This window comes from Cephus cinctus, unplaced genomic scaffold (assembly GCF_000341935.2).
Source record: "Cephus cinctus unplaced genomic scaffold, Ccin1 Ccin1_scaffold1553, whole genome shotgun sequence".
In the NCBI taxonomy this organism is placed as follows: Eukaryota; Metazoa; Arthropoda; class Insecta; order Hymenoptera; family Cephidae; genus Cephus; species Cephus cinctus.
In genome coordinates, this window is record NW_014333871.1 from 152442 (window position 1) to 179161 (window position 26720).

At 38.9% G+C, this 26720-nt stretch overlaps 6 protein-coding genes across 19 annotated transcripts; 3 read left to right on the forward strand and 3 right to left on the reverse strand.

Moving 5' to 3' along the window:
- Positions 1-33: 33 nt before the first annotated feature.
- LOC107273265 (B-cell CLL/lymphoma 7 protein family member B) lies at positions 34-1241 on the forward strand. Its single transcript, XM_015751274.2, has 4 exons — positions 34-305; positions 380-455; positions 523-625; positions 701-1241. Exons 1-4 carry the CDS (start codon positions 214-216, stop codon positions 817-819), a joined length of 390 nt encoding a protein of 129 aa, XP_015606760.1. The 5' UTR covers positions 34-213; the 3' UTR covers positions 820-1241.
- Positions 1242-1397: 156 nt separating this feature from the next.
- Positions 1398-5589, reverse strand: LOC107273264 (C-factor). 4 transcript variants are annotated; one of them, XM_015751273.2, is made up of 6 exons: positions 5308-5589; positions 4357-4408; positions 2876-3066; positions 2236-2388; positions 1968-2164; positions 1398-1867 (listed from the first exon to the last, which is right to left on the reverse strand). In XM_015751273.2, exons 1-6 carry the CDS (start codon positions 5431-5433, stop codon positions 1762-1764), a joined length of 825 nt encoding a protein of 274 aa, XP_015606759.1. In that variant the 5' UTR covers positions 5434-5589; the 3' UTR covers positions 1398-1761. The 4 variants fall into 4 exon arrangements, with proteins under 4 accessions (XP_015606759.1, XP_015606758.1, XP_024946357.1 ...); XM_015751272.2 differs by having other exon boundaries at positions 1944-2164; XM_025090589.1 differs by lacking the exon at positions 2236-2388 and having other exon boundaries at positions 1944-2164.
- On the forward strand, positions 5066-9903 carry LOC107273263 (thioredoxin reductase 1, mitochondrial). 3 transcript variants are annotated; one of them, XM_015751270.1, is made up of 9 exons: positions 5714-5846; positions 6668-6891; positions 6974-7104; positions 7195-7421; positions 7522-7736; positions 7818-8000; positions 8097-8455; positions 8544-8706; positions 9708-9903. In XM_015751270.1, the coding sequence occupies exons 1-8, from the start codon at positions 5714-5716 to the stop codon at positions 8671-8673; spliced, it is 1602 nt and encodes a 533-aa protein (XP_015606756.1). In that variant the 3' UTR covers positions 8674-8706; positions 9708-9903. The 3 variants fall into 3 exon arrangements, with proteins under 3 accessions (XP_015606757.1, XP_015606755.1, XP_015606756.1); XM_015751271.2 differs by lacking the exons at positions 5714-5846; positions 9708-9903 and adding an exon at positions 5066-5232 and having other exon boundaries at positions 8544-9339; XM_015751269.2 differs by lacking the exon at positions 9708-9903 and having other exon boundaries at positions 5638-5846; positions 8544-9339.
- Positions 9337-12263, reverse strand: LOC107273261 (matrix metalloproteinase-17). The gene is made up of 9 exons (XM_025090585.1): positions 11937-12263; positions 11722-11874; positions 11527-11639; positions 11291-11452; positions 10934-11223; positions 10305-10735; positions 10097-10244; positions 9891-10032; positions 9337-9818 (listed from the first exon to the last, which is right to left on the reverse strand). The coding sequence occupies exons 1-9, from the start codon at positions 12090-12092 to the stop codon at positions 9683-9685; spliced, it is 1731 nt and encodes a 576-aa protein (XP_024946353.1). The 5' UTR covers positions 12093-12263; the 3' UTR covers positions 9337-9682.
- On the forward strand, positions 9826-17349 carry LOC107273259 (cilia- and flagella-associated protein 251). Of its 8 annotated transcripts, none has more exons than XM_025090577.1 (21): positions 9826-9954; positions 12801-12898; positions 12968-13114; positions 13189-13292; positions 13355-13509; positions 13576-13691; positions 13767-13887; positions 13951-14089; positions 14165-14328; positions 14399-14710; positions 14787-14895; positions 14962-15173; positions 15239-15390; positions 15454-15653; positions 15722-15851; positions 15907-15996; positions 16075-16206; positions 16274-16365; positions 16420-16654; positions 16721-17113; positions 17185-17349. In XM_025090577.1, exons 3-21 carry the CDS (start codon positions 13094-13096, stop codon positions 17272-17274), a joined length of 2967 nt encoding a protein of 988 aa, XP_024946345.1. In that variant the 5' UTR covers positions 9826-9954; positions 12801-12898; positions 12968-13093; the 3' UTR covers positions 17275-17349. The 8 variants fall into 8 exon arrangements, 7 of the variants coding, with proteins under 7 accessions (XP_024946345.1, XP_024946344.1, XP_024946343.1 ...); XM_025090576.1 differs by lacking the exon at positions 9826-9954 and adding an exon at positions 11932-12052; XM_025090575.1 differs by lacking the exon at positions 9826-9954 and adding an exon at positions 12010-12142.
- Positions 17149-26717, reverse strand: LOC107273258. 2 transcript variants are annotated; one of them, XM_015751259.2, is made up of 2 exons: positions 25641-26717; positions 17149-24679 (listed from the first exon to the last, which is right to left on the reverse strand). In XM_015751259.2, the coding sequence occupies exon 2, from the start codon at positions 24648-24650 to the stop codon at positions 19155-19157; it is 5496 nt and encodes a 1831-aa protein (XP_015606745.1). In that variant the 5' UTR covers positions 24651-24679; positions 25641-26717; the 3' UTR covers positions 17149-19154. The 2 variants fall into 2 exon arrangements, with proteins under 2 accessions (XP_015606745.1, XP_024946342.1); XM_025090574.1 differs by lacking the exon at positions 25641-26717 and adding an exon at positions 25076-25625.
- Between the last annotated feature and the right edge of the window lie 3 nt (positions 26718-26720).

Below are 26720 nucleotides of genomic sequence, written 5' to 3' on the forward strand. Positions count from 1 at the left end.
AAACAGATCCATTGGCCATCTTCTTACTCATCTCTGGTAAATAGCTTCCCGTTGTTCGTTTCGGAGCAACGCTCATGTTTCTAAGGGGCAGCTAAAAACTGAAGAGCCGCTGTCACTTTTCTAACCTCTTGCACAGATTGTGTTGATTTTTATATAGTGAGTAATACAGCAGTCCGCCAAGTATTGAGTAAAACTTAATCGCGTAAGAATATCATGATGTCGCGATCTGTACGTGCAGAGACACGTAGTCGCGCTAAGGATGACATTAAGCGTGTGATGCAAGTTGTGGATAAAGTTCGTCACTGGTAAATTAATCAAAATGGATTAATTAACTAGTATCTTTTTGATCCTATTGTTTGACAATGATTGTCTCTTTTAGGGAAAAAAAGTGGGTGACGATAGGTGAGACTACGATGAAGATTTACAAGTGGGTTCCTATATCGACACTAGAGCAGGTACCTTTACTTTTTGATATTTATTTTCAATAACATAATTACTGCAGCCTCATTTTTATTACTGTAGAAGAAAAAAGGGAAGACAGTGGTGGATAAAGAAAATGGACTTGCACGGAAAGGCATAGAATCATCAAATTCAAATTTTGGACTTACAGAAGATTCCAATACGTGTGAGTTAATTTGAAATATTTCTTGATATGTTAATGGCGACTGACTAATAATTAGATCGTCGTGTGGCATAATAGGTTTTTCTACGGTTAGTGATTCCCAGGGAATGACTGATTTCTCAGCACACCTCGGATTCTCAGAGGATTCCAATTCGCAAAACAGCGAACCAACACCCAAGAGATTGAAGACTGATTGAATAATCTCTCTCTTTAATGACTGCTTTAGCGTTTTTACATTATCGTACGTCGTTATGGATTTACACATTATAAATATTTGTATAGTATGGGCCATTCCATAGCAAAGGCTGGAAGCATCGTCTCTTACATTTTCATCATTAATTCTTTACAATCTGTATTTTGTGTGCAAATTCATAGTGGGACTCGTTTGAAGTACTCGCTTCGTGAGAAATCACGTTGACAAAGCGAGTCGTTAAGTACGATAATTATTTTCTCATAAGAGAAAGAGAGAGAATCATATATTGTAATAATTGTAAGACGAACACAATTAGTTTAGACGCGGTAGGTGTGTAAATATTTTAAGTGATATTTTCGTCGCAACGGTGCTAATGTACGCCACTTGCATTCAGAGTAACATCCTTTAGTTTATCCAGCGAGACATGTACAAAGTAACATGAGTCTCCTGCGAATAACTTGGAGGTAACTGGAGATGTGAAACAATTTTTGAAGGGTTTGGAATTCGTTGATTTTCGAAAAATACGTTGTCGACTGGACTTCCGTCTTATCGGAGAGTAACTTCTACAATAATAAATTAAAATGCTGATAAAAAAAAGTTTATTACACCGTACAATATCTTACAATAGAAAAAAAATACTACATTCCTTTCATAACATTCACAAATTTCTTTATCCAAATCACTTCAAGAACAGACTTTGTCTGGTTTCGCAGCATCTGCAAGTGAAAGTATCAAGAGCGCAATGGAAAAAAGAAGAAAAAATTGCTCGCTTACGTAATATGACCATGACCTTCACCTAAATACAGTCACTGAAGAGAAGTCATTTTTTAGCGTCCTTGACTAACAACGCCTACAGTCGATTGTGCATGGTTCAGTAGCGGATATAAATTTTATGTTCCTATTACCTAGGTTATATCGACGTGAACTAATATAGCCTTACTCATTTCTACATACGCACAAATATAGAAATATAAATATAGATATAATTTTTAGAATTTGCACAACTCCGAATCGCCTTGAGGTAACGGAATACGAGGTCAAGGAAGAAAGAACTGGAATAAAACAGAATGTTAACTGCTCTGTGAAACTCTCACTGAGTTACTATCATATTTTCAAAATATCCTTCACCAAGGTAACATCTTTCCGTCGTACTGTAAGAAACATCCAGTTTGCGCTTCCGTGAGGGTATCGAGAGTTGATAAAATTCCTTGAATGCTTGTATCAACATCTATCGGTGCATTTTTCCCACCTAAATCCGTGCGAACCCATCCAGGATGCAAACAGACTACCAAAATGCCATCATCCTTCAAATCAATGCTCATTGACTTTGTTGCTGCATTGAGAGCTGCCTATAGATAACAAGTGATTCAATTAACACTAATAATTAGCAATTTTTTCTTTATATAATATTCTGCGCTACCTTGCTACATCGGTAAGGATAGAAACCGCCTTGATCATTTTCAGTAATGCTACCAAGAATGGAGGTCATGTTAATGATTGCGGCACGCTCGACACTCATTGATTTCTTATCAGTCGCATTGCTGGCTGCTTTTTTTAGTAAAGGAAGTAATTCCTGCAATCGATAGTATATGCGAGTTAGCGTGACAACATAGAAACGTCGATTCTTATTTAATATAAAATTGTCAGCGTTATTTGATGACGATTCTAACATCATTGAGTTCTTCTAGGAGAAATAACTTGATGGACTCGATGACTAGAAATGATAACGTACAACTTAGATAAAAGTCTAGATTTGAAAGATTAGGCTGAGTTCACTTAATTATTAATTCGACATTAGATGACTGACAAAAGAAACATGTATGCTAAATGTATGGATGAATTAAAAATTTAATTAGGTCACACACAATTTGATTCACGATCCAATTAAAAGCCATATGAAAATTTTAAAAGATATCCACACGAACCAATCGCCGAATCGTTTCTTATCATTATCAGTAATTCATGTAATGACGATGACCAGCAGAATGGACGAGAATTTTATTTTCACCTATGAAAAAATATCTTACAGTGAGAGATAAATATACATTTTTTGTTCATACCTTTGCGAGTAATATTGGTGCGACTGAATTTGTCATGAAGGCTTCGGTCAATTGTTTCTCTTTAACGTAATTAAGTCTTGCAAATTTACTCGATATTCCGGCATTGTTAACAAGCACATTCAGTCCACGACCGGCGAGTTTTTCTTCGACAACTTTCACCACATTTTTGTAACTATCGATGTCCGTGAGATCTGCGAATTTATTCAATTTATATAAAATTATTTGAAATGCATTCTCTCGTTGCTTGGAAATTGCCCCGTTAATCGTATACATTATATATGGCGAACAAATTATTCGATCTCTAATCTAATAGATACTATAGCGAGAAGTATGAAATGAATATTTTACAAGCAATGAATCATCAGCACTTGATAAAAAGTCAATATTTCCTAGGACTCAGGCTTATATAAGGGCTACTAAAGAATTATATTTCTGGAACTAATAAATACTATTTTGTTTTCAATTCGACGAAGAAAGCAGAGTTATGGTCATACATGAGTCGGAGAAAACAAAATACATATAATATGAAAAACAGTTTTAAGGAGACAGAATAGTTTCTATTGTGCTTGAAAAATCTCTTACGCTTTATGCTTATCAAGTATTAAGGAGGGATTTGATAAAATCGTTGAGATCTGATGATTGGTTAAACATTCTTTGTCAGGTAGGTTTTCTCTCTCATGTCCGCAACGACGCCTTCAGGATTCAACAAAACCGATTATTCTTGTTGCGACGCATACAATAGACGCAACGCCGTATCTTCACACCGCAAAGGCAAACATTCAAGGATGGCAGAACGTAATGGCAAGAAAAGTTCTTGGGGATTATGCCGCAAGAAACCACAAACCCTAGATGACTCTTCGAGCGATAGCGAGAACGAAGTCTCGAAGAAGAAAGGTAGGCGATATTTATACGTGGAATAATAAATACTTGAATATTACACAGCCGTTCAATTACTAATAGCTGATTACTTTTTCTATGAGCTTGATAAACCAAATACGACTGAGAAATTATATTTTCTTCTTATAATAATTATTTTTAATTTTCTTACGACTGTCAATGATTTACACGATGATGCGAATTGTCCTAATTATTAGGAATAAGTATTATTGATCGTCGAGTAGTCGATTAGTCGTTCTACTTCTTTTATAAATTTTCCTGCGCAAGTTGAACGAAGAGGTCGATATCATCGATATGGAGTCAACATTTTTCGGTAGAAATTTGATGATCGCGTCACGTCAATACATAATAAACAAAAAGTCTATATCCAATTGACATAAGTCTAGTTTGACCAAATTTAGTCAACTAGAATAAATGAACCGTCAAAGACAGTTAACGTACTTTGCTATTTCTCTACATGGAAATCTTCATTTTCCTTTGATGCAGTAACGACGACAGGAACGAATAAGTGACGTATGCCTTTTCAGTCATGAAAATCATTTAGAAAATATAAGAGTTATCATAGAAAATTCAAGTTCACTCACCTAGTTTAATGATATGTACTCCCCCGGATTTCTGAGCGATTTCCTTGAGCTCCTGCCATCAAAATATAGAAAATTGATTACAAGTTTATGGTTGAAAGTTGTGTTAAAAAAATATCATTCCGAGTCTCAACTCTGTTTCACTGTCTAACAGCAAATGACGAGATTGCTTGCAGTAAGAATGTAAGTATTGCTGCATCATTGAAAATCATCAATGACATAGCAACTTACTTCCTTTTTTGCTCTTGAAATTCTAACGTCATCAAGAGGAAAGATAAAATGTCGCCATCAAAGACAATATCCAGTAATTCGCTTTCTACGATTCACTCGGAGCTTCACTAAGATACGTCATCCTTCATAAAATGCAATGTAATACTTTATAATTCTTTTAGAGAAAAGTCTGAGATCATAATCAGCATCCAGCCTACAATGACCATTGCGCAATTTCAGTTCTTAATTGCTCTTGCTGGGTAGATGTTGTTCTGCTTATAACGATTCAACTTCTCTTCCCATGTGTTCTGCTATAGATATTGCAAATTCTTATGCAATATATGAATGCCATGACTATCTAATAGGATTTCCTACAAACGTAAGACGTCTGACGGGCATTTTGATTAGAAATAGACGAAGGGGCTGAGGGAAGGATTCTAATTGATAAAGTTCGTAGAATCAATGATAGATGGCGACGTCGCGAACCTTACAAGATTCTACAATCCAAGCCGGAACTGTTCAGTAGCAAATTGTTTCACGCGGTGAACGGACGTGTTCGGTGCGAGAGAAATACAGAAATCTCTAGGAGTAGTTTAGTAATAAATTGATAGTTCTTAATTTCCAATCGATAAGGAAGTTGTGAAAATAAAATCAGAATGCCGCCTATTGGTAAGTGAAGATGTAGACTATTAATTACGTAAAGAATATCAATCAAGTATTATATGAAGAATAAATGAAACTCACCAGAGCCTTGTCAGGATTCCGACATGTTGCGAATATGTATTCCGGTGGTTTACTAGACTGGACCAGGTGTTTAATTAATCCTAAACCAAGACCACGATTGCTACCGGTTACGAATATCGATCTCATTCTTTCTTTTTCGGCTTAAATACTTTGAACTTGTTTAATTTTTACACGAAACCAAACTGTAGACACTACCGGCTATGCATAGAAAGTGGGTCGCTCTCGAGAGTCATAAGTCTTCAGTTAGCAACCAGTTGGATACTTGCGGTTGGAGGCAACAGTAGAGACACTGGGAAGCAAGTACGATTAGAAGTGATAGATAGAAGCTGGTTTCCTGGCCAATGGCTGTATCCACCAACAAACACGTTTGGTCTGACGTCAGATCTTTTCAATCCTGAGCGCGATCATGGCGACGCTAACTTTCATCTCACGGCTCGTGTCATTTCGGAGACGTCACGTTACTGCCAAATTACTCGAAGTACCTCGCGCCAAGCGATATAACTTGATGTCTGGAAAAACTGTTGTGGCTTGCATTTGTAGTGAGTAGTTACATTGATCTCATTTCTTTCGTGATTAGGTATCGAGCACTTCGGAATGTTGCTTGGATTTGGATTACGTAAAATTCAGTTCACCGCGGCAACATTAGACTTACATTTATACAAAATTATTCTGACGCGTCAGCTCGATTGTGACATTGCAGAATAATTGCTGTTAAATTATTTTCTAACTACAAACCATGAAGTTTTATTATTTTAACATGTATCCTTTGATGGATTACCTGACAGTTTATCCACGTGTGGGTTAATTGTCTGCAAGATTTAAAGTCTTTTGTAATTGTTATTGTTACGGTCTAGAATTATTGGAAAGTGTTGCTTAGGCATTGCATCATTATCCTTGGCAATGTCTCTTGGATGGTACGTTACATAGTGAAAGGCTGATATTGGAGCTAAAGAAATACATGACTTTTTTTTTTCTTAATAAGCATTGATAATGATAACGAAGCAAATTATACTTTATGCAAGAATTGATTGCTTCTGCAACTTTTGCTGAAAGTGGTTCTTTTGTGTAGCCAATTGTCATGCAGTCAGTGAACATTTTTTTGGAGATATTTTTTATTGTGCAAATAAATCTCTTTTATGTATATCCATGGCACATGTCTGATAAAAATCAATTTTACAATGAATTTAACACTTGTACATTCTGTAAGTAACATTTTATAAATACAATTTTGTTAGAATCTTATAACGAGGTGAGGTGGGATTGTTATACTTGAAAATTAAATTGATATTTCATATCTTATTTTTAATTGTACTCTTTTTGTTTTATAGCTTATATAAATTAATTTAATGATCTGTTATAGCTGAACAAAAATATGCATACGATTTGGTTGTGATCGGTGGTGGATCCGGTGGTCTTGCAGCAGCTAAGGAAGCTGTCCAACTTGGGGCAAAGGTTGCTGTTTTAGATTACGTCACTCCTTCCCCAAGAGGAACAAAATGGGGTCTTGGAGGCACTTGTGTTAACGTAGGATGTATTCCAAAAAAATTAATGCACCAAGCTGCATTACTCGGAGAAGCTGTGCATGTAGGTTAAAAATTGGCAGTTCACAATATTTCAATGTTTATCTGACTGTGTTCATTATATCAATGTAATATTGTTTTCTTAGGAAGCTACATTTTATGGATGGCAACTTCCGGATCCAAAATCTATTGAAAATGACTGGGTGGCGCTAAAATCAGCTGTGCAAAATCATGTTAAATCCGTAAACTGGGTTACACGTGTAGAACTCAGAACTAAGTAAGAGTCCTAATAGTCTTATTGTTAACAATTTCCAGAAATATCTTGAAAGGAAGCTATTTTTAATGAGATATTACTTTTTTTTTATAGGAAAGTTGAGTACTTGAACATCCTTGGCTATTTCAAGGATCCTCATACTGTGGCTGGAATCTTGAATGGAGAAGAAAAGACCCTTACTGCTGAAAACATTCTTATTGCTGTTGGAGGCAGACCTAACTACCCTGATATTCCCGGAGCCTTGGAATATGGAATTACCAGTGATGATATTTTCAGTTTGGACCATGCCCCTGGCAAAACTTTAGTTGTTGGTGCTGGATGTATCCTTTCAAATGATATTAAAAATGGCCCTAGATTTATTACTATATATACCTATATTAGCTGAATAGTCTTTGAGTTTACCTTAACCATTTTGACTAGATATTGGTCTTGAATGTGCTGGTTTCTTAAATGGCTTGGGCTACGATGCCACCATTATGGTTCGTTCTATCGTCTTGAGGGGATTCGACCAGCAGATGGCAAATCTCGTGGCCAAGGAAATGGAAGAACGTGGAGTACATTTTATTTATCAAGCTAAGCCTAAAGCCATCGAAAAACAGGATGATGGTCGTCTTCTTGTTCACTGGGTCGATAAAGTACGATGATTTTTCGCATCTCAATTATTTTATAACGATGGTCATTGGCCCTTAGTTTCATACGTTTTATTTGTTATTAAGGATGGACAGATTCATCAGGATTCGTACAACACTGTGCTCTTCGCCATAGGGAGACGAGCTTTGACTCAGGATTTGAAAGTTGAGAATGCTGGTATTAAGTTAGTACCCGAAAACGATAAGATTGATGCCGTCAATGAGCAAACAAACGTGCCTAACATCTACGCCGTGGGAGATGTTCTCCACGTATGTTAAAATCTATTTTTGTTAACATGATTATGATTAACATGATTATTAAATGAATCGTTGTTTGCAGTATTGTACATAAATTTTGTCTTACAGAAAAAACCAGAGCTCACGCCGGTAGCCATTCACGCTGGAAAATTATTAGCCAAAAGGCTGTTCGGCAACTCCACGGAAACGATGGACTACGCCAACGTGGCCACAACAGTATTCAGTCCTCTGGAGTACGGCTGCGTCGGCTTCAGCGAAGAGCATGCTATAGCTATCCATGGAGACGACAACATTGAGGTCTATCATGCTTACTACAAGCCCACGGAATTCTTTATTCCTCAGAAGAGTCCTCTCAATTGCTACTTGAAGGTCGTTGCCCTTAGAGGTGGTGATCAGAAGGTTCTTGGAATGCACTTCATAGGTCCCAACGCTGGTGAAGTCATCCAAGGTTTTGCTGCCGCCATGAAGTGAGTACCGACTTACTTGTTTCATCTGTAAAACATTTTTGACCCTACAATCCTATCCATACTCTACATTTTCATGTTTTCTTACCAGGTGCAATTTGACATTCCCCGCCTTGAAGTCGACCGTTGGAATTCACCCAACGACCGCCGAGGAATTCACCAGGGTAATCATAACCAAGCGTTCCGGCTTGGACCCGTCACCCGCAAGCTGCTGCAGCTAATGTGGCTACATACGAATCGCTGTGACTCGAAAGGTAGTCAACGGTACTTACGATCTTCGAATTTTAACCTGGTTATCAAAACTAAGTCTCAGTGCAGCTACTGGACTACAATTCGCAAGAACATGGTGCGTCTTCGCCATGCTGTGTCCAAAAGCTAGAAATGACAGTCACTTAGAGAATTTTCTCACGGGTTGATCCGCCGTCGACAAAACCGAATATTAGAAAAGAATTTGAAACAAAGCAAAAGACAAAGCAGTAGGTTATTCGCCTTAATGATATTGGCTTGCATAAGTTTTAGGAAGATTATCAAGGGAACGCTATCTTTTTTAAGAGGTAGTTGCAAATTTTTTTAAATAATTTTTTTTTTTCGTATTCATTGAATCCAGGAAGCACGGTCGGTTTGATGTTAAGGACGCGATCTTTGACTGTCAGTATTTGCGGGGCAACGAAACAATTCAATTCCTCGCGAAGAAGCGGTGATCAATGACGCTGAGTCGTTGTCCTTTGCGGTGATTTTTATGCGGACTATTGTAGAGCTTATATTCCCAATTTACTCCAAACAATCTACAACCCTCGGTTGATGCATTGTTTATTACGTTTCATATATATTTTTTGCTGAGCTGTTATGTCATCACAGGAATAAATCACAGCTGACACAAAATATCACTGATTGTCTTCATGTTTCACACTTTTCTTAATGTCCGTTACAAAAGTACAAATTATTCTTATGACTTATGGCTACGTTTTGATACTTTTTGGAATTACACGATATACGCTACATTATTACTTATGTGGAGGTCTTAAAGTAATGTATAAGTCTTACGATTTATAACCACCAAATTGTATCCAGCTGTTCTGGACAGCCGAACCAATACTGCGGAGCTGGCAGGGGATACCTGTTGTCCGTCTTAACAAAAAAATTATCGAATTTCCAAAACAGCTTATCCTTAAAGAAATATGTCTTTCCTGCAATCAGTAAAACAATTGAATGATTTCATTAACGTATTGATTAAAATATATTACCGTCAATCCAGGTCATGGCTGCGTCGATATTCGGAGGTACACCTCGCCATCTTCTCATATTATGTGGATATCCAGGATCAAGAGTTCTCGAAGTCTCATTGAACCTCCAGAACTGGTTGTGTCTATCCTCAAGAGATAGTTTAGCAACTATTTTTCATCCTGAGATAATACTACGTTCCAATAAGGATACTTACCTGTAAAGATAAACCTTTTTGTTCTTATTCCACACCTGAACGGCATCTATCTTGTCAACATCAGGTGAGATTCCATAATCAGTCAAAGGTCTGGGGCTGCCGTCAACAAACTTATCTCCATTATACACCCAGTATCTATTTCCTGTAACGTGAAACAGTCTAAAGAATTCGTATAGACAAAAAAGTAGACTCGTTAAGAAAATTACCAGTAAACAATATGATATTAGCGTCGCTCTGTCTCTCGTAAGCAGCGTCTATGCGAGTGATGTCTTCCGGTAAATCGTAGAAGAGTTGATGAAATTTGACGGGATAACTATTATCAATTTTTCCACGCTTCAACAAACGCCACACAAACTATAAAAAAGTATTGTATCAGATAAATCATCATTTATAAGTATAGCAATTAATACTTACTTCACCCTTGAAGATGAAGAGTTCATCCCTGAGGACAGTTATGGCGTCGTAGCTTCCTTGACAAATATCAGGAACGCTTGAATTCACCAGATCAGGAATACTATTACTATCACTACGATTTTCATGACGACGATGCTCATCAACGGTTTCATAGTCCCCGGTGAAAGTGACACCTAGATAACCCTCGGTGGATCTGTCGTACCTGGTAGTACTTGTCTCTTCGCTGGTCCAGGTGGCAGTGGTAGTACTCTGAGAATTAATAGTCTCCTGACCTGAGTCAGTAGTAACCGGAACCGAGTCAGTAGTATCAAATGTTTTCCCTGACTCAGTGGTCTCTTCATATCTAGTCGATGAATCCTCAGTTTCCGTTTCCGTCTCCCCATTATCCGTAACAGACTCAGACTGCTGATCCCCTTCCAATGTTCTGGTTACTGAAAGAATGAGGTTAAGGCTTCATTCACAACAATCAGACTAACTCGTAACCCTATCTGGGCCAGTGATAGAACTTTTTTCTTTCTATTCATATTTATATATACGTCCGTCAATGACCGCACGACGTCCACCGACTGACCTCCGCTAATCAAATTAAGATTAGTTTATCGAGTTTTCTACGGCATGACGAGGCTTACTGTAAAGCTGGTACATCCCAAGGATGTCGTCATAGCTCAGTTGGAAGTTGGACGTGTAACCCTGGTAATATGGAAACATTATAGAGGTCGGAACTGGGGAATGCGAGAGTCCCAAGCTGTGTCCAAGTTCGTGTACGGCAACCGAGAAGAAGTCTGTTCCGTCATAAGGATCGGAAGGTCTCATTTTCCAATTCTCGTCATCGTCGAAGTGAATGTCGCCGCCGTAAGATCCCATCTCGTACGGGAAGAATGCGTGCGCCAGGACATTTCCGTTGCCATCGAATGGATAACTTGGAAGAAAAATACGACATATGCAAAACTTATTATAAATATAAAAACCTCTATGAATGTAATTACCCATCACCGTGTGGACCTCTTCCGAAGGCAACGATGATATCAGCAGTTGGATCATAGACTTGACGAAATTTCAAACGAGCGTATCCACTCCAGGCATGAAAAGCTCTGGCAAGCTCTTCGGAAACAGCTTCCTCGCTCAATTTTGGCGTCCAGTTCGCGATGCTGTTGTCATTCGAAGAAACTTCAAATAATTTGACAATCACGTATAACAAATGAAACCAAGCTAATTGACTCACAAGTATGTTATGTCTCTCTTATTCCAGCCATTGGCACCGATAATGTATCTTTTCGTTCGTGACTCTTTATGTCGTACAACATCTGCTACTCCGCAGCGTGGCGACTCCATGAGCTTCGATTGAAGAAAACCAGTCTTCACTGCTATTGCACTATAATAAATGCATTTGTTCTATTGCATAAATAAGGCTGCATACCTTCAATGTCGTATTGTCGAAGACACCGGTGATTGGTATATTTCCAAAATATTGAACATTCTTAAGGGCATCCACTACTGCATCGACTGTATAAAGAGCTTCCGAATCGGGGGTGCCTGCTTCCAGGTAACCAAACTTCTTCATGAACTTAAACTGAAGTGCAATAAAATTTATACCAATTGTTCTTTATCCTTGATATTGTAGGAGTGACTTACCGCGAGCACAGGCGGATAAAGATGATCAGTTGCTGTGTCCTTATCGGCGAGAATTGGTGCCAAATTAACGAGTGAAAAATATTCAGAGATCATCAACAGAATCCAGTATCTTTTGAGTAAGACCGGGACCCCTTGATTAGAATTCGTGATGCTCATGTCGTGTAGCGAGGATGAACTTGACTGAATGGAAGATCGTTAGATCAAAGGTTTTCTTACGTCTTGCTTTTTCTTGCTCTTCTTTCGTTATCTTAAACTATATACGAGATCGGAGACTGCTCGGCATAGGATTGATCTGCAGAAGATTAGATTTTTCTGTACCACGTGCTTTTGAGGAATGGACTGGACTTTATGAATTGGAGGATCGTGTAACTCAGTTAATAAGGAAAGACTGAGGGTCGTAGATGTGCAATGAATGCCTATAGTGGCTCTGCGTGCAAATAAAGCGCGAGACTGAAAAACAACTATGAGATTTCTTAAGAGGGTGATCAGCTACGGATAATGACTCCTCGCGCGTCCCTGACGTTCGCTCTTTATTCTGATGGCATCGGGCAAAACACTTGGAGCAGGCTACAAACTCGTCAGTGCACTTCTTTTTTTTTTTTACTCTCTTGGGTCTACGTATTTATTCAGTTTAAATGCAACGGTCAGATTTGATAGCTGTCATTGTAAGAGGGCAAGGTCAACTGAATTGCCCTGTACATTGCAGTAGAAATTCTTTTTATTGGGTCCGCCAGTCTGCACTGAACATTGGCGCTTTGACAGATTTTCTTTTGATTAGATGAATGGGGCAGGATGGGTATTTAAATGGCGACTGTTTTCACTCTGTCACTGTCAATGATTTGTATTGCTGTGGGATGTTTTCAGGATTTAAAAATTCAAAGACACCAAAAGATGATCACAGCAGTAGGAAGAATCTGCGATTCCATGAAAGTGCTACGAGGAACACTAATATCTGTCCTTTTGTAGGTGGACTGTCTTACTTTATGTTTTTTAAGAGTTTTATGGGTTTTATAACTTTTTTTTATTTTTAGCGATTAAAATGGTCCTTTGGCTTGAACTCTGATCCGCCTCTGGTTAATTTAACTACGGAGAATCGAACACTGATTGCTTATGGATCCTCGCACTCAGCTGTCCTGTACGATTATACCTCGAGGGACATGATGTTCCTACAGGGTCACGTTGGTATCTTTACGTCGAAAATTGGTTGAATCATCCTCTGGGATTTTTTTTTATTGGTCACGTTTCCTTACAGAAAAATACCGTACGCACTTTGTCTAGTAGCAAGAATGGCAAGTGGTTACTCACTGCTGATTTCGATGAAGATTGCGTAGTCGTCGTATGGGACACAGAAAAAAGGTAAAAGACGTGGGAAAGGATATTGTGCAAACATTTTGGTGACGATTTTATAACATCTACAGGCTTCCAATTTGTACTTTGTTCAATCCACATGGGACGGATAATTTGACAGCTGCAAAAATCAGCCCTAATGCCAAGTACTTAGTGACAGTTGGCAATGAAATTTGCCAAAAGGTCAAGATATGGTTGTGGACTTATGGAAGAGACACACCGGATGGTCTGTGGAGTTTTAAATGGTGTGAAAATAAATGTATAATTGTCTAGATTTATCTGGTATCCCTAGGTGTGGCGGAATTGACGGATATGAGTGCAGATAGAGTGAAGGAAATCACTTTTAGCAATGATTATTCAGAACAATTTATCTTGACTATGGAACAGCATGTCGTTTTTGTCTTATGGGTAAAATATTTAATCTCGTGGAATGTACTTTGTTTCGTAGAAGAGAACAGCATTATATTTTTATTATTTTTATAGGAAAATGACAAACTAGAAATACATCAACCGAAGCTTATTGGAAAGATACGTCGCTTAGGAATTTTTAACGATTCTTCTTACACGTCGAGAAGGACCGAAGCTTTCACTGCAACTAGCAATGGTAATTTTTAAATGTTTCAATTCAAATTCTTTATGGATTTTAAGTACGATATATTTTTTGTAGGATTTGTCTTGGTTTGGAATGGAATACCTGTTGATTGCGAACGTGACAGCAGCAGGCAGAAAATGTGTTACATGAAGAAGCATATTAAATCGATTCACCTACAAAATAAAAACATTACGCAAATTTTAGATCATAAGGGGTATAGCGATTTCCTATTTCACAATTTTTAAATAACTTGTGCTTCCTGGTACAATATTTCGTAATGTTTTAACAGTACTATTGTGACTGGTAATTCTTCTGGGCATATATATTTTTATGATTACCAATTGAAGTTACTGTTTTGGTGTCGAAATTTGGGACTGGATTCAATTCGGTCAATCAGTTTCGACGTTTCATCAAAATTGCAAGGTCCAACGGTTGCTATCAGCGAATCGACTTGTAAGTTTATTTTGATTATTGATCCAATCGTTGGTTAATTCTATAAAGACTTTTTCTGTAATATTTTAAGTAACGCTAAGCAGTAGCGACGAGGATGAGGATGGAGCTGACGGAGAAGAAGTTGTGGAAGATAATAAGAATGAGTACGTGGAACAGGATGAGAATGATGAGCAGATAAAACAGAAGACAGAAAGAAGTGTTGATAGTGGGATAAAAGAATTAATTGCAGACACAGTTATTGATGTAGACATCATACCTAAAGTAATAAATTTTGAGAAATACACTTCGCACGACTTACAAGGGATAGATAAGAATTTACCAAAAAAATCATCAGATGCTACACTCAATCGTGCACCTTTCAAAATTGACAGCTTTTGTGTTTGTAAGAATTATTTGAAAATCCTAATGAAATTAAGCAAAGATATTTTTATGTTAAGCATGTTCATTTTGGCATTTAGGTACTTCAGCCGGAAGAGTAGCTTGGATAGAATTTTCAAAATTGAAATGTCACTTCTTGTTACCGTCTATAGATTCTGTAGTAACAGCCTTAACTACTTCACCGTATCGGTATACATATCTGTAATGATAAAATATCAGCTATAACGATGAAGAATAATTGTTATTTCTTACCAGGGAATATTTTGTAACTGGGAGTGTAAATGGTAGACTTAGCCTTTACAATTATTCAGTACACAGTTTGATGGTGTCACGAATGACACCTCCGATTCCATCCTTTTGTACAATTCTGGATCAGGAAATTGAGAATCAAAATATAGTCTACGTGACATGTCCACAAACACACAAGAGTATGACTGCTGTTACATCTTTAAAGTATACCACTAAAGGTAAGTAAACTTCATAAACTAATTATTCTAAAATGAAAATAACATTCAGAAAATATTGTTCTTAGGCGATATGTTAGTCTGCGGTATGGAAAGTGGAGCACTGTGGATGTTACATCCTGACACATTGGATCCCTTATCCGAAGTTCCATATAAGCACTCATCGAGCTCTATACTCAACATAATCTTTTCCAAGGACTCGGAATTTATGGCATACACGGTATAATTGGAGAATTAAAATTGTACAAAATTGCATAAAGTTTTAATTCATTTATGTCGTCAGGACAATTCTCTGACAGTTGTTGTCTTCAAGAGAAATAAACATTCGAATACTCCCATTTGGTATTTCTTGGGAAAATCTCATTCCCACTACAAACCTATAAAAGACATAATGTTTAGTCCATCAGCTGGTGAACACGTTGTGCCTAGATTATTTTCTTTAGGAGAGGATCGAGAGCTGGTGGAGTATGACCTGGAACACAGGTACAGTTTAATTTTAGTATTCTGCATCCACTGAGAATTTAAAGCGTATAACGAAAGCTTCTTTTCAGCGGACCATATCCAAAGCCTGGATTGAAGATTTTAGAAGTTAATGCAATTGAACATACTGCTACTCCCTGTTGCTTGACTTCTTATCCACACTTTGGCATTGAGACTTTTTTACTCGTAGCTAACTCTGAGGTATACTTTATTTAGCTTTACCTGTATCCTGTTAATGATTTACTAATTTTTACAGTACAAATATAGACTTTTGAACGACATGACTAAAATGATTCGCAGGACCATCCTAGGTCCAACATTTGGAACTCCTATTCAGAAACTGCAGGTAAATACGCGCTGAGAAAATTATTTTTCAATGACAAGAAAGAAGAGTAAACTGTACGTAAATTATCACTGCACATAGGTTTTGCCTACGAGAAACTTTCACGATCAAGCTTACATGGTGTTTGCTACGGAAAAAGAAATTGGAATTCAACTGCTCCCAACAGATGGGAATCCTTTTATGAATATTGGAATGATTGGTCATCCAAAAAAAGTCAGTCATAAGTTCAAGCATCGTTTGTCAACAGTCTGATTTTACTGAAAGTAAAATGTTTTAACAGATTATACATATGTCAATCAGTCATTGTAACAAGTTCCTCTTCACCCTTGGTGCAAATGACAGATGCGTTCTCATGTGGAAGATCAACCTTAAGTATTGATTCAGTATAGAAAAAGAAAGCATTATATAAATAAATATTCTTAACAGATCCGTGGACGTGATGGCCAAATTAGGTGGAAAGGGTCTTACGCCGTTTTATTGTCTGGTGGAAGGTGGAAGCAAGGGGTGGCTGATGAATGAAATACAGGATTTATTTTACTACGCTCAGATATTGCACCAGGGGGAAAATACGACAGCAACCAGAATTGTCTCAGACAGAGTTTCCACTAAGCAGCTTCCTAATCTGATGCGCGCCATTGGATTTTATCCTAGCAATTACGAGGTGCTGTATATAAAATTGGAAATCATTCTGGTGTGATCATTCTAGTGTAATAATTCTATTAATCAGCTGGAGAATATGATGAGTGAAATCGCGTACAAGAATTACGCTGAGACAGGACAGCAGGTTGAAGAAATAACATTTAAGGAATTGGTTAAACTCTACGTTAACCACCGTCCAGTCCGTGGAATTTCTCTTCGCCAATTCAAAGAAGCTTTTCTTGTTTTTGCGGATCCAAAAAACAATCAAAATCCTACGCTTACGAAACAAGAATTTTTGCAGATTTTATTTGGAAAGGGAAAAAGGCGTTTTTTGGAAAAAATTCAACAAGATTTCAGCTACGGAGAGCCATTATCTACTCAAAAAGCTTATGAGTATTTGAAACTTCTTATACCTCATGACGAAGTTGAGGATCATGATACAAAATCAGATTTGGATGAAGAATTTAATTTTCTTCCTACGGTAATTAATCAAGAAAATAATTAGTCTTGTCAGTCTTACTCAGAATAATATATTATCACTTCATCATACAGGATGTCTCTTACAAAAACTTTGTTACGAATATCATGGGGATTGAATTGCCCCTTGAATCAAGAGCAATGGATAATATCCTGGGAAATTGAAGCTACCATCGTTCTATTCCTTTTTCCCTCGACTATACAAGATAATCTGACAGTCTTGGAAATTACTCGTTTTATAGCAACAACTGGCACCACCATCGCAATGTCGTGAAAGGGTTTTGGGTGTCTTGGCAAAAATACAAAGACTTTTCATGATATTTGTAACGAGGTCAACTAACTTTATTACCGGTTATCGTTACATTGTCTTTGCTGAGGGATGGACATTAGCTTGGCGAATCGAACAATAGAGAAACAGCGAATAGCGCAATAAGTTCGAAGTTCAATTTCGAGCTTTAAATTTGATTTTTTGGTGTTTCCTCATACGCGTTTTGCATTTTACTTTTTTTCCTCACTGTCCCTCGTATTCCAAAGGACATATATCTTCCACCGGTATGCTAACTCCCAATCTTACAATTCTGAAACTTTCATTTATGCTAAAATCATTGCGTCATCATAATCTACATTATGGCAACGCTTTGCAACGTCCTTGGACTATTAGGAAATCAAAGGCTGTAGTTGGCCGATCAACAATGACAACCGGAATTCGCGTTTTACAGGCAATGCCCTTGTTTCCTAAGCTGTAATTTAAAGTAACAAAGTAAACGACTATTATATATTTAGCGATTCTTTTTTTGGCACAAACTTAACGTAAACAACGCAATATGAAACAGATTGTAGAATGGATTAAAATCAAATATAAATACATTTTTGGCCCTCAACTATAATAAGGCTCATACGCGAATTTCCTGTTTCCATGACCAATTGAGGAGAAAAAAAAGGAACTATAATTTCATTGAGGAAGTAAAACGCATTTTGCACGACAATCACTCCCTATTCTTAATACAGACTTTACGTATAAACTTGCCTAAAATTATAATTGATAATTGTGACCTTTGCGCTTTATTCAATGCTAGAAGTAAAAAGAAAGATGGTGAACCAAGTCACGATTCAGCTCTATTATTTCAAAGTAAAAAAAAATTCTTTCAAACTATCAAACGCATCCTCAACCTATAATCTTTTTTTCCTTCTGAAATATCACTCAAGTTTCTTGGTCTTACTACTCTTTGTGCCGCATACCACAATTAAAAGTAACTATTAAATTAATTGATATTAAAAAAAAAATCAAAACTGTCCTCCTGTAGCTAAGGTAAAATTTATTTTTAACATTTAAGACTCAAATTAAGAGTGTTTTTGTGTCGTGCAGATGTTTCCTATTTTTCACTTATCAATTCAACTGAGACGCAAAGCTTATAATTCAGTAATAATGTCTACAGCATGACTTTCCTCCTGTCTCGTTGACTATGTGCGCAGGATGCGATTGGCCTCCAACAATAGAATAAACGAATAAGAAAAGTAAAATGTTTTCATGACAAGTAATTCGAAACGCAGATACGCATACACTGCCAGCAGTGCGAGCATATCCAGACGTAACCGTTAGGTCGAGAAAGAATCGAAGAAAGAGAAATTAATGAAACTTCGAAAGTCAATAATAATAATAAAGTGCCCTCGTTCATAGGTCCTCCTAATCGAGTCCAAATCTCCCTCTGCATAACATATGTATATGCGTAAACTTACTCTTAAGATTAATTCTACTACGACCTACCTATACTGTGTACTTTACATTGACGTCGTTAAAAGAAGTACAAACAAATTTACACAAAAACCTTATTTTCATTGTTATAAACTCTAAGTTTCGTATTTACAATTATGTACAAACAGTAGTTTGGCTTAAGAAAAATATCAACATGGAACAGTATATATCATTTACCAAGATGGGAAGTAGGGAAACACTAGGATATAAACCTAGAAGCATCTCGAGTGAGCTTGGTAATAAAATGTTTAAGTAGTTTTAGGATGAATGTGTAACTTCTCTCTGGCTACTATCAGTCAAAGTAATCTTCGTTCTGGAGGATGCCATGTTTCTTACGACAGTCCGGGCAGTACCACTTGCCCTTTGGCGGCACCATTATTCCAACGCATTCGAAATGAAACCACTCGATTCGACAGTCTTCGCCGTCGCACGCGATCATTTCCGACACCTCGTCGTAAGGACACTGGCAGTAGCAGTACAGATTATCCGATCGTTCAGGAGCAGGTGCGTTTGTAGTTCCAGGTAGATGCGCGGGTGGCGCGGCTGGAGATTCAGACACATCCGGTTCCTCGGAGTCACTGGAGTCGCTGCTACTTTCAGCCGGTTCCTCGGACTCGCTGGCCGAGGCTGCAACTGGTATCGAAGGTGATGGACTGATCGGTGCTGGTACTGGAACTGGTGGTGGTGGCGGTGGTGGTGGTGGTAAAGACTTCACAACTGGAGTTGGTACGAATGTCGAAGCTGGCATGACTTTTCTCCATTTTAGTGGTGGTTGCTGCTTCTCACCTTCCTCGTCGCTGGAGTCACCGTAGAACCTCTTTGGGATTCGCTTTCTCTTCGATGAACGTTTGTTCTCTGTTTCCGAACCACTGCCGAAATTTTGATTGATTTTGACTGGTTGAGATTCCGTGCCGAAGGTTGTTGGATTCATTTCGTTTGGGGAGTTGGTTACGTTTGGTGTTGATGATCTGCTTCTTACCACTGTTATCATGGCTGGAGATGATGAGGCAAATCCTGTCTTACTTTGATAAAAAGATTTAGGAATGTTCAGCTTAATTGATTCTACCGTCGGCGTGAGGTTCCTCTGCTTTCCCTTTTCACTCTTTTTTCGTTTCTTGGTCTTCACTTTCTTCTTGGGCTGCGGTACCTCCTCTGCTGTCGTAGTCATTGGTTCTGGTGAGTGAGTGGTAGGTTCGTTATCCCCGATGCCATTGTTCATTGGTGCGGATAAGGATGATTCCGTTGAAGCTGGTGCAACAGCTGCGAGCAACATCAGTTGGTTACGTTTCTCAGCTAACAATTTGTTGGCTAACTGTTGCGGATGCTCGTCATAGAAGTCTTCGTCCGTCTCCGTTTCATCGGTTTCCAGATCGGATTCTCTTAACTGTATCTTTGGTGGAGACATTGTGTTATTATCTTCGACTGAAGCGTTACCGTTCTCCACTTGTACAGATGGTTCCTTAACTTCCGGTTCAACAGAATCAGACTTATTCTTTCTAGCTGTTTCCTTCTCTTTTCTTCTTTCCTTGCGATTCGATTGCTTCTTAGGCGAACCATCGGACGCTGAACTATCTGAATCGGAACTACTACTAGAACTAGAGGAACAGCCCGAGGAAGAGCTACTACAGCTACAGTTGGTGCCACAGGAACAACTACTGGAGTCACTGTCACTGGAGGAGTCGCTGGAGGATGTACTACCGTTTTGTTTTTTCTTTCTTGGGGTCTTCACTTTCTTCTTACTAGTTTCATTTTCACAGGACTCATTCTGTACAGCTGTGGGACTTTTCGGTGCTTTACTGGTGTAATCGTGTTCCGCACCCAGGGCGGTGCTCTCATCTTTGGACAAAGCTTCCTCACCAAGAGCCAATTGCTTTTCCAGTTTTTCCTGTTCCGAGAGGCAGTAATCGTGTTCCGCCAAGACTACTTTTCTCAAGAACTCTATATCTTCCTGTGGTTCTTTGACCAATTTACCAACTGACTCCTGTTGTTCTAGACTAGCTGCGTACGACTTGAAGTTATCCCATATGCCATCCATTATTTGTGCCTCTTGTTGCTTTTCCTCTTCGTTCCTTTCCACCTCGACGATGCTGTCGTTAGGCTCTACCGTCGAAACAGATTCCACGATTGGGGCTTGAGGTGTCTCCTTGGCCAGCAATTCAGACTTGTTATCCTTGGAGACACCATCACGATCCTTACCTCCTTCGACTTTCTCCTCATCCGAGTCCGAGTCACTCTCAGAAGATAAATTCAACGGAGGCAAATCATAGATATCCACCACTTTCTTCACATTCTCTTTCGCTTCCATAATACCGTTCATGGGTTCAGCTGCGTTTACACTAGGTAACACTTTCTCACTGTCTTGCTTTTGTTCCTCCGAGGAAGCTGGATGACTCGTGGCGTCGGTTACGTTCACGTCTTCAGGTAGAGGTTCCTTGTGCTCGTTCTCGTGCTTGCGCAGAAGCTTCTTCGAGATGAACCGTTCCGCACAATCCGTACAGCTGTACGGCAGATCCCCGGAGTGCAACCTCTTGTGCACCTTCAGTGCAACTGCACGAGAAAATATTGAACTGCACTCCTCGCATACGAAGGCCGTTGGCGGAATGCAGAAATGATATACGTGGGGCCACTTCTTCTGGAGGCACTTTTTACAGAGGACACTCTCGGTGCCGTGTTTCCAGAAGAGATGCTTTGTTATGTCTGGCTTATTTCTGTAAGCTATACCGCATCGGTAGCACAGATGATGCAGTTTGTGCTTCCAGACGTGATTGGATAGTCGCTGCTGGTTACCAGTTGATTCTAGACAGACGTCGCATACGTGATGACGTTTTCGTAGATGCACCATGAGTCTGAAGGCTGAGGGAAGACTGCCTACGGGACAGAGACAGCATCGGTATCTGATATTGATATTTGGGCAGTAGACACCAGGACACAGATGACACAGCAGCTCACTATAGCTGTAAAAAGTCGACTTGCACATTATGCATATCAATATTGTTTTTTGATGCATTTTTCTGTTATGCAGATAGAGCTCCTTGTGCACGGCTGAGTGGAACCTACAATGAAAACACTCGTAGATCCTTGTCTGAGGAACATTGTAGGTACCGCTTGAACTGGTATATGAATCCAGGTTGAAGTAATTAGTTTCTAGTTCAGGAAGTGACTTTTTCACTCGGCTTATAAATTGTTCACGGTGTATTATTATGGCTGGATGCTGAGGCTGAAATCTATGTTCCGCCAGCATGTGCAGTCCTAGTCTTTTACCATTTACAGCTATCTGTCTCGCGTGATTGCAGTAGACGCAGGTTGGACTAGCTGCGCTTATACAAGCCTTTAAGAGTTCTTCTATTTCTATACTATCTAGTAGTCCTTCTACGTTAAGGTCTATACTGGGTACATCTTCACCAGCTAAGACAATGCCGTCTGGCTCTGCTTGCTTCTCTTCAGGAACAGCAGTGTTGGTTTTATTAAAAATAATGGAATTTGTATCTTTTTCATTTTGATGTGAATCTCCTTCGACTTTCTGAATATCAGTATCTTCTCCTGTTTCGATACCAACTTCTGTGATGGCTTCGGACTTGTCCTCTATATTATCTTCTGCATCGACAGAATTTTTATATTTTTTTACATTACTGTCCACAACAGCCAGTGTCTCACTATCGGTATCACTATCACTATCACCGTCATTCACTTGGTAACTGCTATGACTGTCATGTTCTTTCTCTGACAAGTTAGAAGTCTTCTCTTCGGATGCAGATCCCTCGCCATTGTTATTCTCTTCAGATTCCCTGCTTGTGTCGTGGCTCTCGCTGTTGTTCACATTTGATTCTGTAGTACTGACTGAAAACTGTGAACTCCTGTTGGTACAAATTTTGATAACCAGACTCCTGTCAGATGTAGTTACGGTATTGAAAGACACAGAACTTTCTGGTTTAGTTGCATTTTCAGGTTCCTTAGCGTCTGTATTTTCTTCTATGCTAGTCACTTCAGTAGACTGTTCTTTTTCCTGATTATCGGTAACCTGATGCTCATGGTGAGGACTAAAAAGAGATCGTCCTGCAGGACTTCTGACAGGACTATTTGATGCCTGAGAATCAGAATCTGTTCTACTTTCGTTAGGCATTGACAGATCCTCATCTCTTTTTTCTTCTTCAGCTTCTGCTTTAGGACTCGGGGAGTTTAATCTAACGTCAGCTTCCTCATCTTCGGGTTTCGATATATTCGCAACCTTATCTTCTATACTGTCTACAGGTACGTCGTTTCCATTCTTGGAATCGTTCACCAGAGCTACTTCATTCTCTTTACATTTAACACCCTCGATATTATTAACGTAAAGCGACACTTCCATAATAGTCTGTGTAACACTATCGGTAGACGCACTGCTAACCAACCGCACTGGGGAATCAACTTCTGGCGATTCTTCAATCGACATACTATCGTCCTTGTCGTCGGTTTCAATACCGTCCGCCGAATCACCCACATATTTAGACACTTCCATGATGGTTTCCGCTACGGTATCTCTCAGCGAATCATCCAGGTCCTCTCCACTATCCGGACTCGTCACAGAATTCGCCGTAGTAGCCACAGCATCATCAGAAATGGACTTGGGCGTACTATGTGCTTTCGCATTTGCCATCTTCGTGTAGGATTCCGGTGTTTTCCGATGACACGATCCAGGTACAGAATCATCGCTAGATTTTATTCTGTTATTTTTCATCATTTTTTTGGATATTCCTTTACTGCTGGGTGTCGTGAGCTGCGAGGATGCCATTGTGGCTGATGCACTAGAGTGTGGACTACTTGGTGACTGCAAGGATGTGTTTACTATTTTGTTCTTTTCCGTTGCTAAACTGCATGTGGCTAAGTGCGAACCAGTCTGCCTGCATAATGAGCACACCGAAGCGGAGGATTGTTGCTGCTGTTGTTTCTGCGGCGTGGGACAAAAATGATTATAGAAATTGTCAGTCTCAGAGAACACCTTCTCGCAGTTACAGCAGATCAAGTAACACGAGCCTTTGAAAGCGTTGTAAAAGTCCTCAACGGATGTGAATGTCATTTCCGGAACGCTGTGCTTACTGGACAAGTGATAGGAGAGTCGTTCAGCCTGCCCAAACATACCGAGACAAAACAGGCATATGTGACGCTTGTGAACGTCTCTCATGTGCAAAAACAAATTCCAGTTCTCGAAATATGTTCCGCAAGCGGAGCACAGGTAGACCTTTCGCGTGATGCGAAAGTTTGAGGACAGCGCTCGTGAAGAGGACTCGGAGGAGCCCAGGACACCTTGCATTGGAGCCATTGTAGGTGAGCAAATACGTTGATGTTGCTTGAGCATTGACATGGAGCAGAAACTGGCCGAAGAATGGCACTTTAAACATTTATACTTAGGGGCCGGTTGTAGACCCAGATACTGAGCGTATTCCGTAATTTTTCCACGTTTTGCTTCTGGCTTTTTCTCCTTGTTGTTTTTCACAGTTGTATTCGAGTGAGGCAATTGACCCTCAAGACAGATCTTCGTAGGACTCGTCTGATTCTCTTGAGTCTGTGCAAGTATCCTCTTTTTGTATCCCTTGAAAACGATTTTTGACGTCGAACAGGTATTCCTGCTCGTTGCTTCTTCAATTCCCACAGAATTTAATCGTTCTTCCTTATTCTCCTCTGTACCGTCGCTGAAAACGTTAGAATCGTTGATATGATTCAACGTGTCGTCATTTGACATATCCTTGTGTTGCTGTTCATCCGAAGAGATCCATGTGTCCATAACTGTACTCTCGCCATCACCATCTTCCATAATAACGTTCACTGCTACTGCAGTGTCACCTGAAATAAAAAAAGTTGACACTTTTGGAAATATCTCCTAAATTAAGACAAACATGGTTTGTTTATTAGTTAGTTAAGCAATTTTAATTTTTATATAAGAATTAGAAGAATAAAGTACTATAAAAGAATAAAATGGTGTGCGAGAATTATATGAAACAATTTACTTGTGCAGAACATGAAGCCAATATGAAATGTCTACAATTTTAAAAGCAAACTGAAGTCTGCATCATACAAAGTTGACAGACACAAAAACATTTTATTGTTTATTAGAGATTCTCACATTGCTGGATGTTTCTTATATTATTTAACTTTGAAACTATCTTTCATATTTATACATACAAATAAATTGTAACTTATATAAAAAGAATTCTATATTTATTAAACTTCTTCACTCACTGTAATGCAATATTTTCAAAGCTATTGCATGGTGACAAAAGGACGTTGCATCAGATCACCTCACCTTCATTTGTTTATAAAAATATTCTACATTTTGAGTTTGAAAATGTAAGAACAATACAAAGGTTAATGACACTTCAAAAGTATTGCACAAAACATAAAAATTATATGAATCATAAGGTTATAATACAAATTCATGCCGCAATGCCTCTAATGATCTAATGGAGATCAGACAACTATCAAAAGAGAAAGATTTAATGACAAATGTATATGAAATGAACACTAATAGTTAAAAACGAAGTAATATCGTAATTACTTTCTTAAAATCAAAAGTTCATCCATAACATTGGCTCGATGACTCTAAGAAAGAATTCATAGTCTAAGCCAAGAAAAGTGTTGATAAGAAATACCAGCTCATCAATAGCAAGTATTGTGACGCCCGAAATTCAACGAATTCTCGAAGACGACGTGTCCATACCAGGAAGAATAATAGCCTCGATGCGTGGAGGAACAGAATCGAATACATGCAATGTGCAGAGCTCAAGGAACACTAAGCGGTATGTACCTTCTGACGAGTGCTAAGCAAGGTGGATCTTGATTCTGGTGCGTGTGATGTTAGTTAAAGATGTAGGATGTAGCCGGGTCGATCAGACGCGAGGAAGCTGGTCCGAAGCGCTGCCGACCAGCTCGTCGCGATCCGCGCCGAAAAGGTTAGTAAAATGGCGTCATATCAATGAGTGCGGCTCCGTCCGTACTTCCACACGTCTTCAGTGATGCTACCTTTTGTCATGGCCCGTACACTGCATCGGCTAGGTTAGCCCGAGCCTGAGAAAACCATAGGATTCACAATGTTATTGCACGACGCGATAATTCCCACTGCCACTGTATTATTCCTCGAGGATGAGCCTTTTGCAATTGTTCCGATCACCCTCCGGATGGGATATCCTGCTTGCCTCACGGCTACCCAGTAAAAACTTGAATCGCGAGACGACGGCATCTCTCGTCGACGTACTTACATACGCCCAACGTAGTGCCCCATCCCCACTCCTTGCTTAGGACTAACTCGGAACCCGAGGAGTCACCCTCTGGTTTGTATTTAACTCCTTGAAGATGCTTTAAGAATCTAGTCTTTATTACGATTGAGATGAACTTATTTCTGCTTCGAAAACTACGGGATTAAAATGACACCAAAATCCAGTAGGATTTTCGATCGGATTTCGTTGTTCTCTAGGTACTATTAGTAGGTCGTCTTCTGGAATAATTTAAAACGGTATGTGAATGCTAATAAAGAACCGTTGGGTGATGCTTTTCTTTAGAATTTTCTTAGATTTCCATGGGAAATTTCAATTGTTCTTATATTTCCAGGTTATTTCTTTCATCCGTTTTTGTTAGCCTGAAGTATGCTCTATGTCGTATTCTCTATTCAGATGAGGAATATCGATTGGCGAGTGTAGCGTTATCTACTGGATATTAGAGAATCTTTATTTGGCTGGTTTCCAATAAATCGAGGATGAATTTGAACTTTGACGTCGCAATCTTACGTTCTGAATAATACTTCTGCCTTAGCAAATTTTAATCTACTGTAATCTTTAGAAATAATACATAGGGCTAAGGGATTGTTATTAAAAAATTACTCAATTGATAT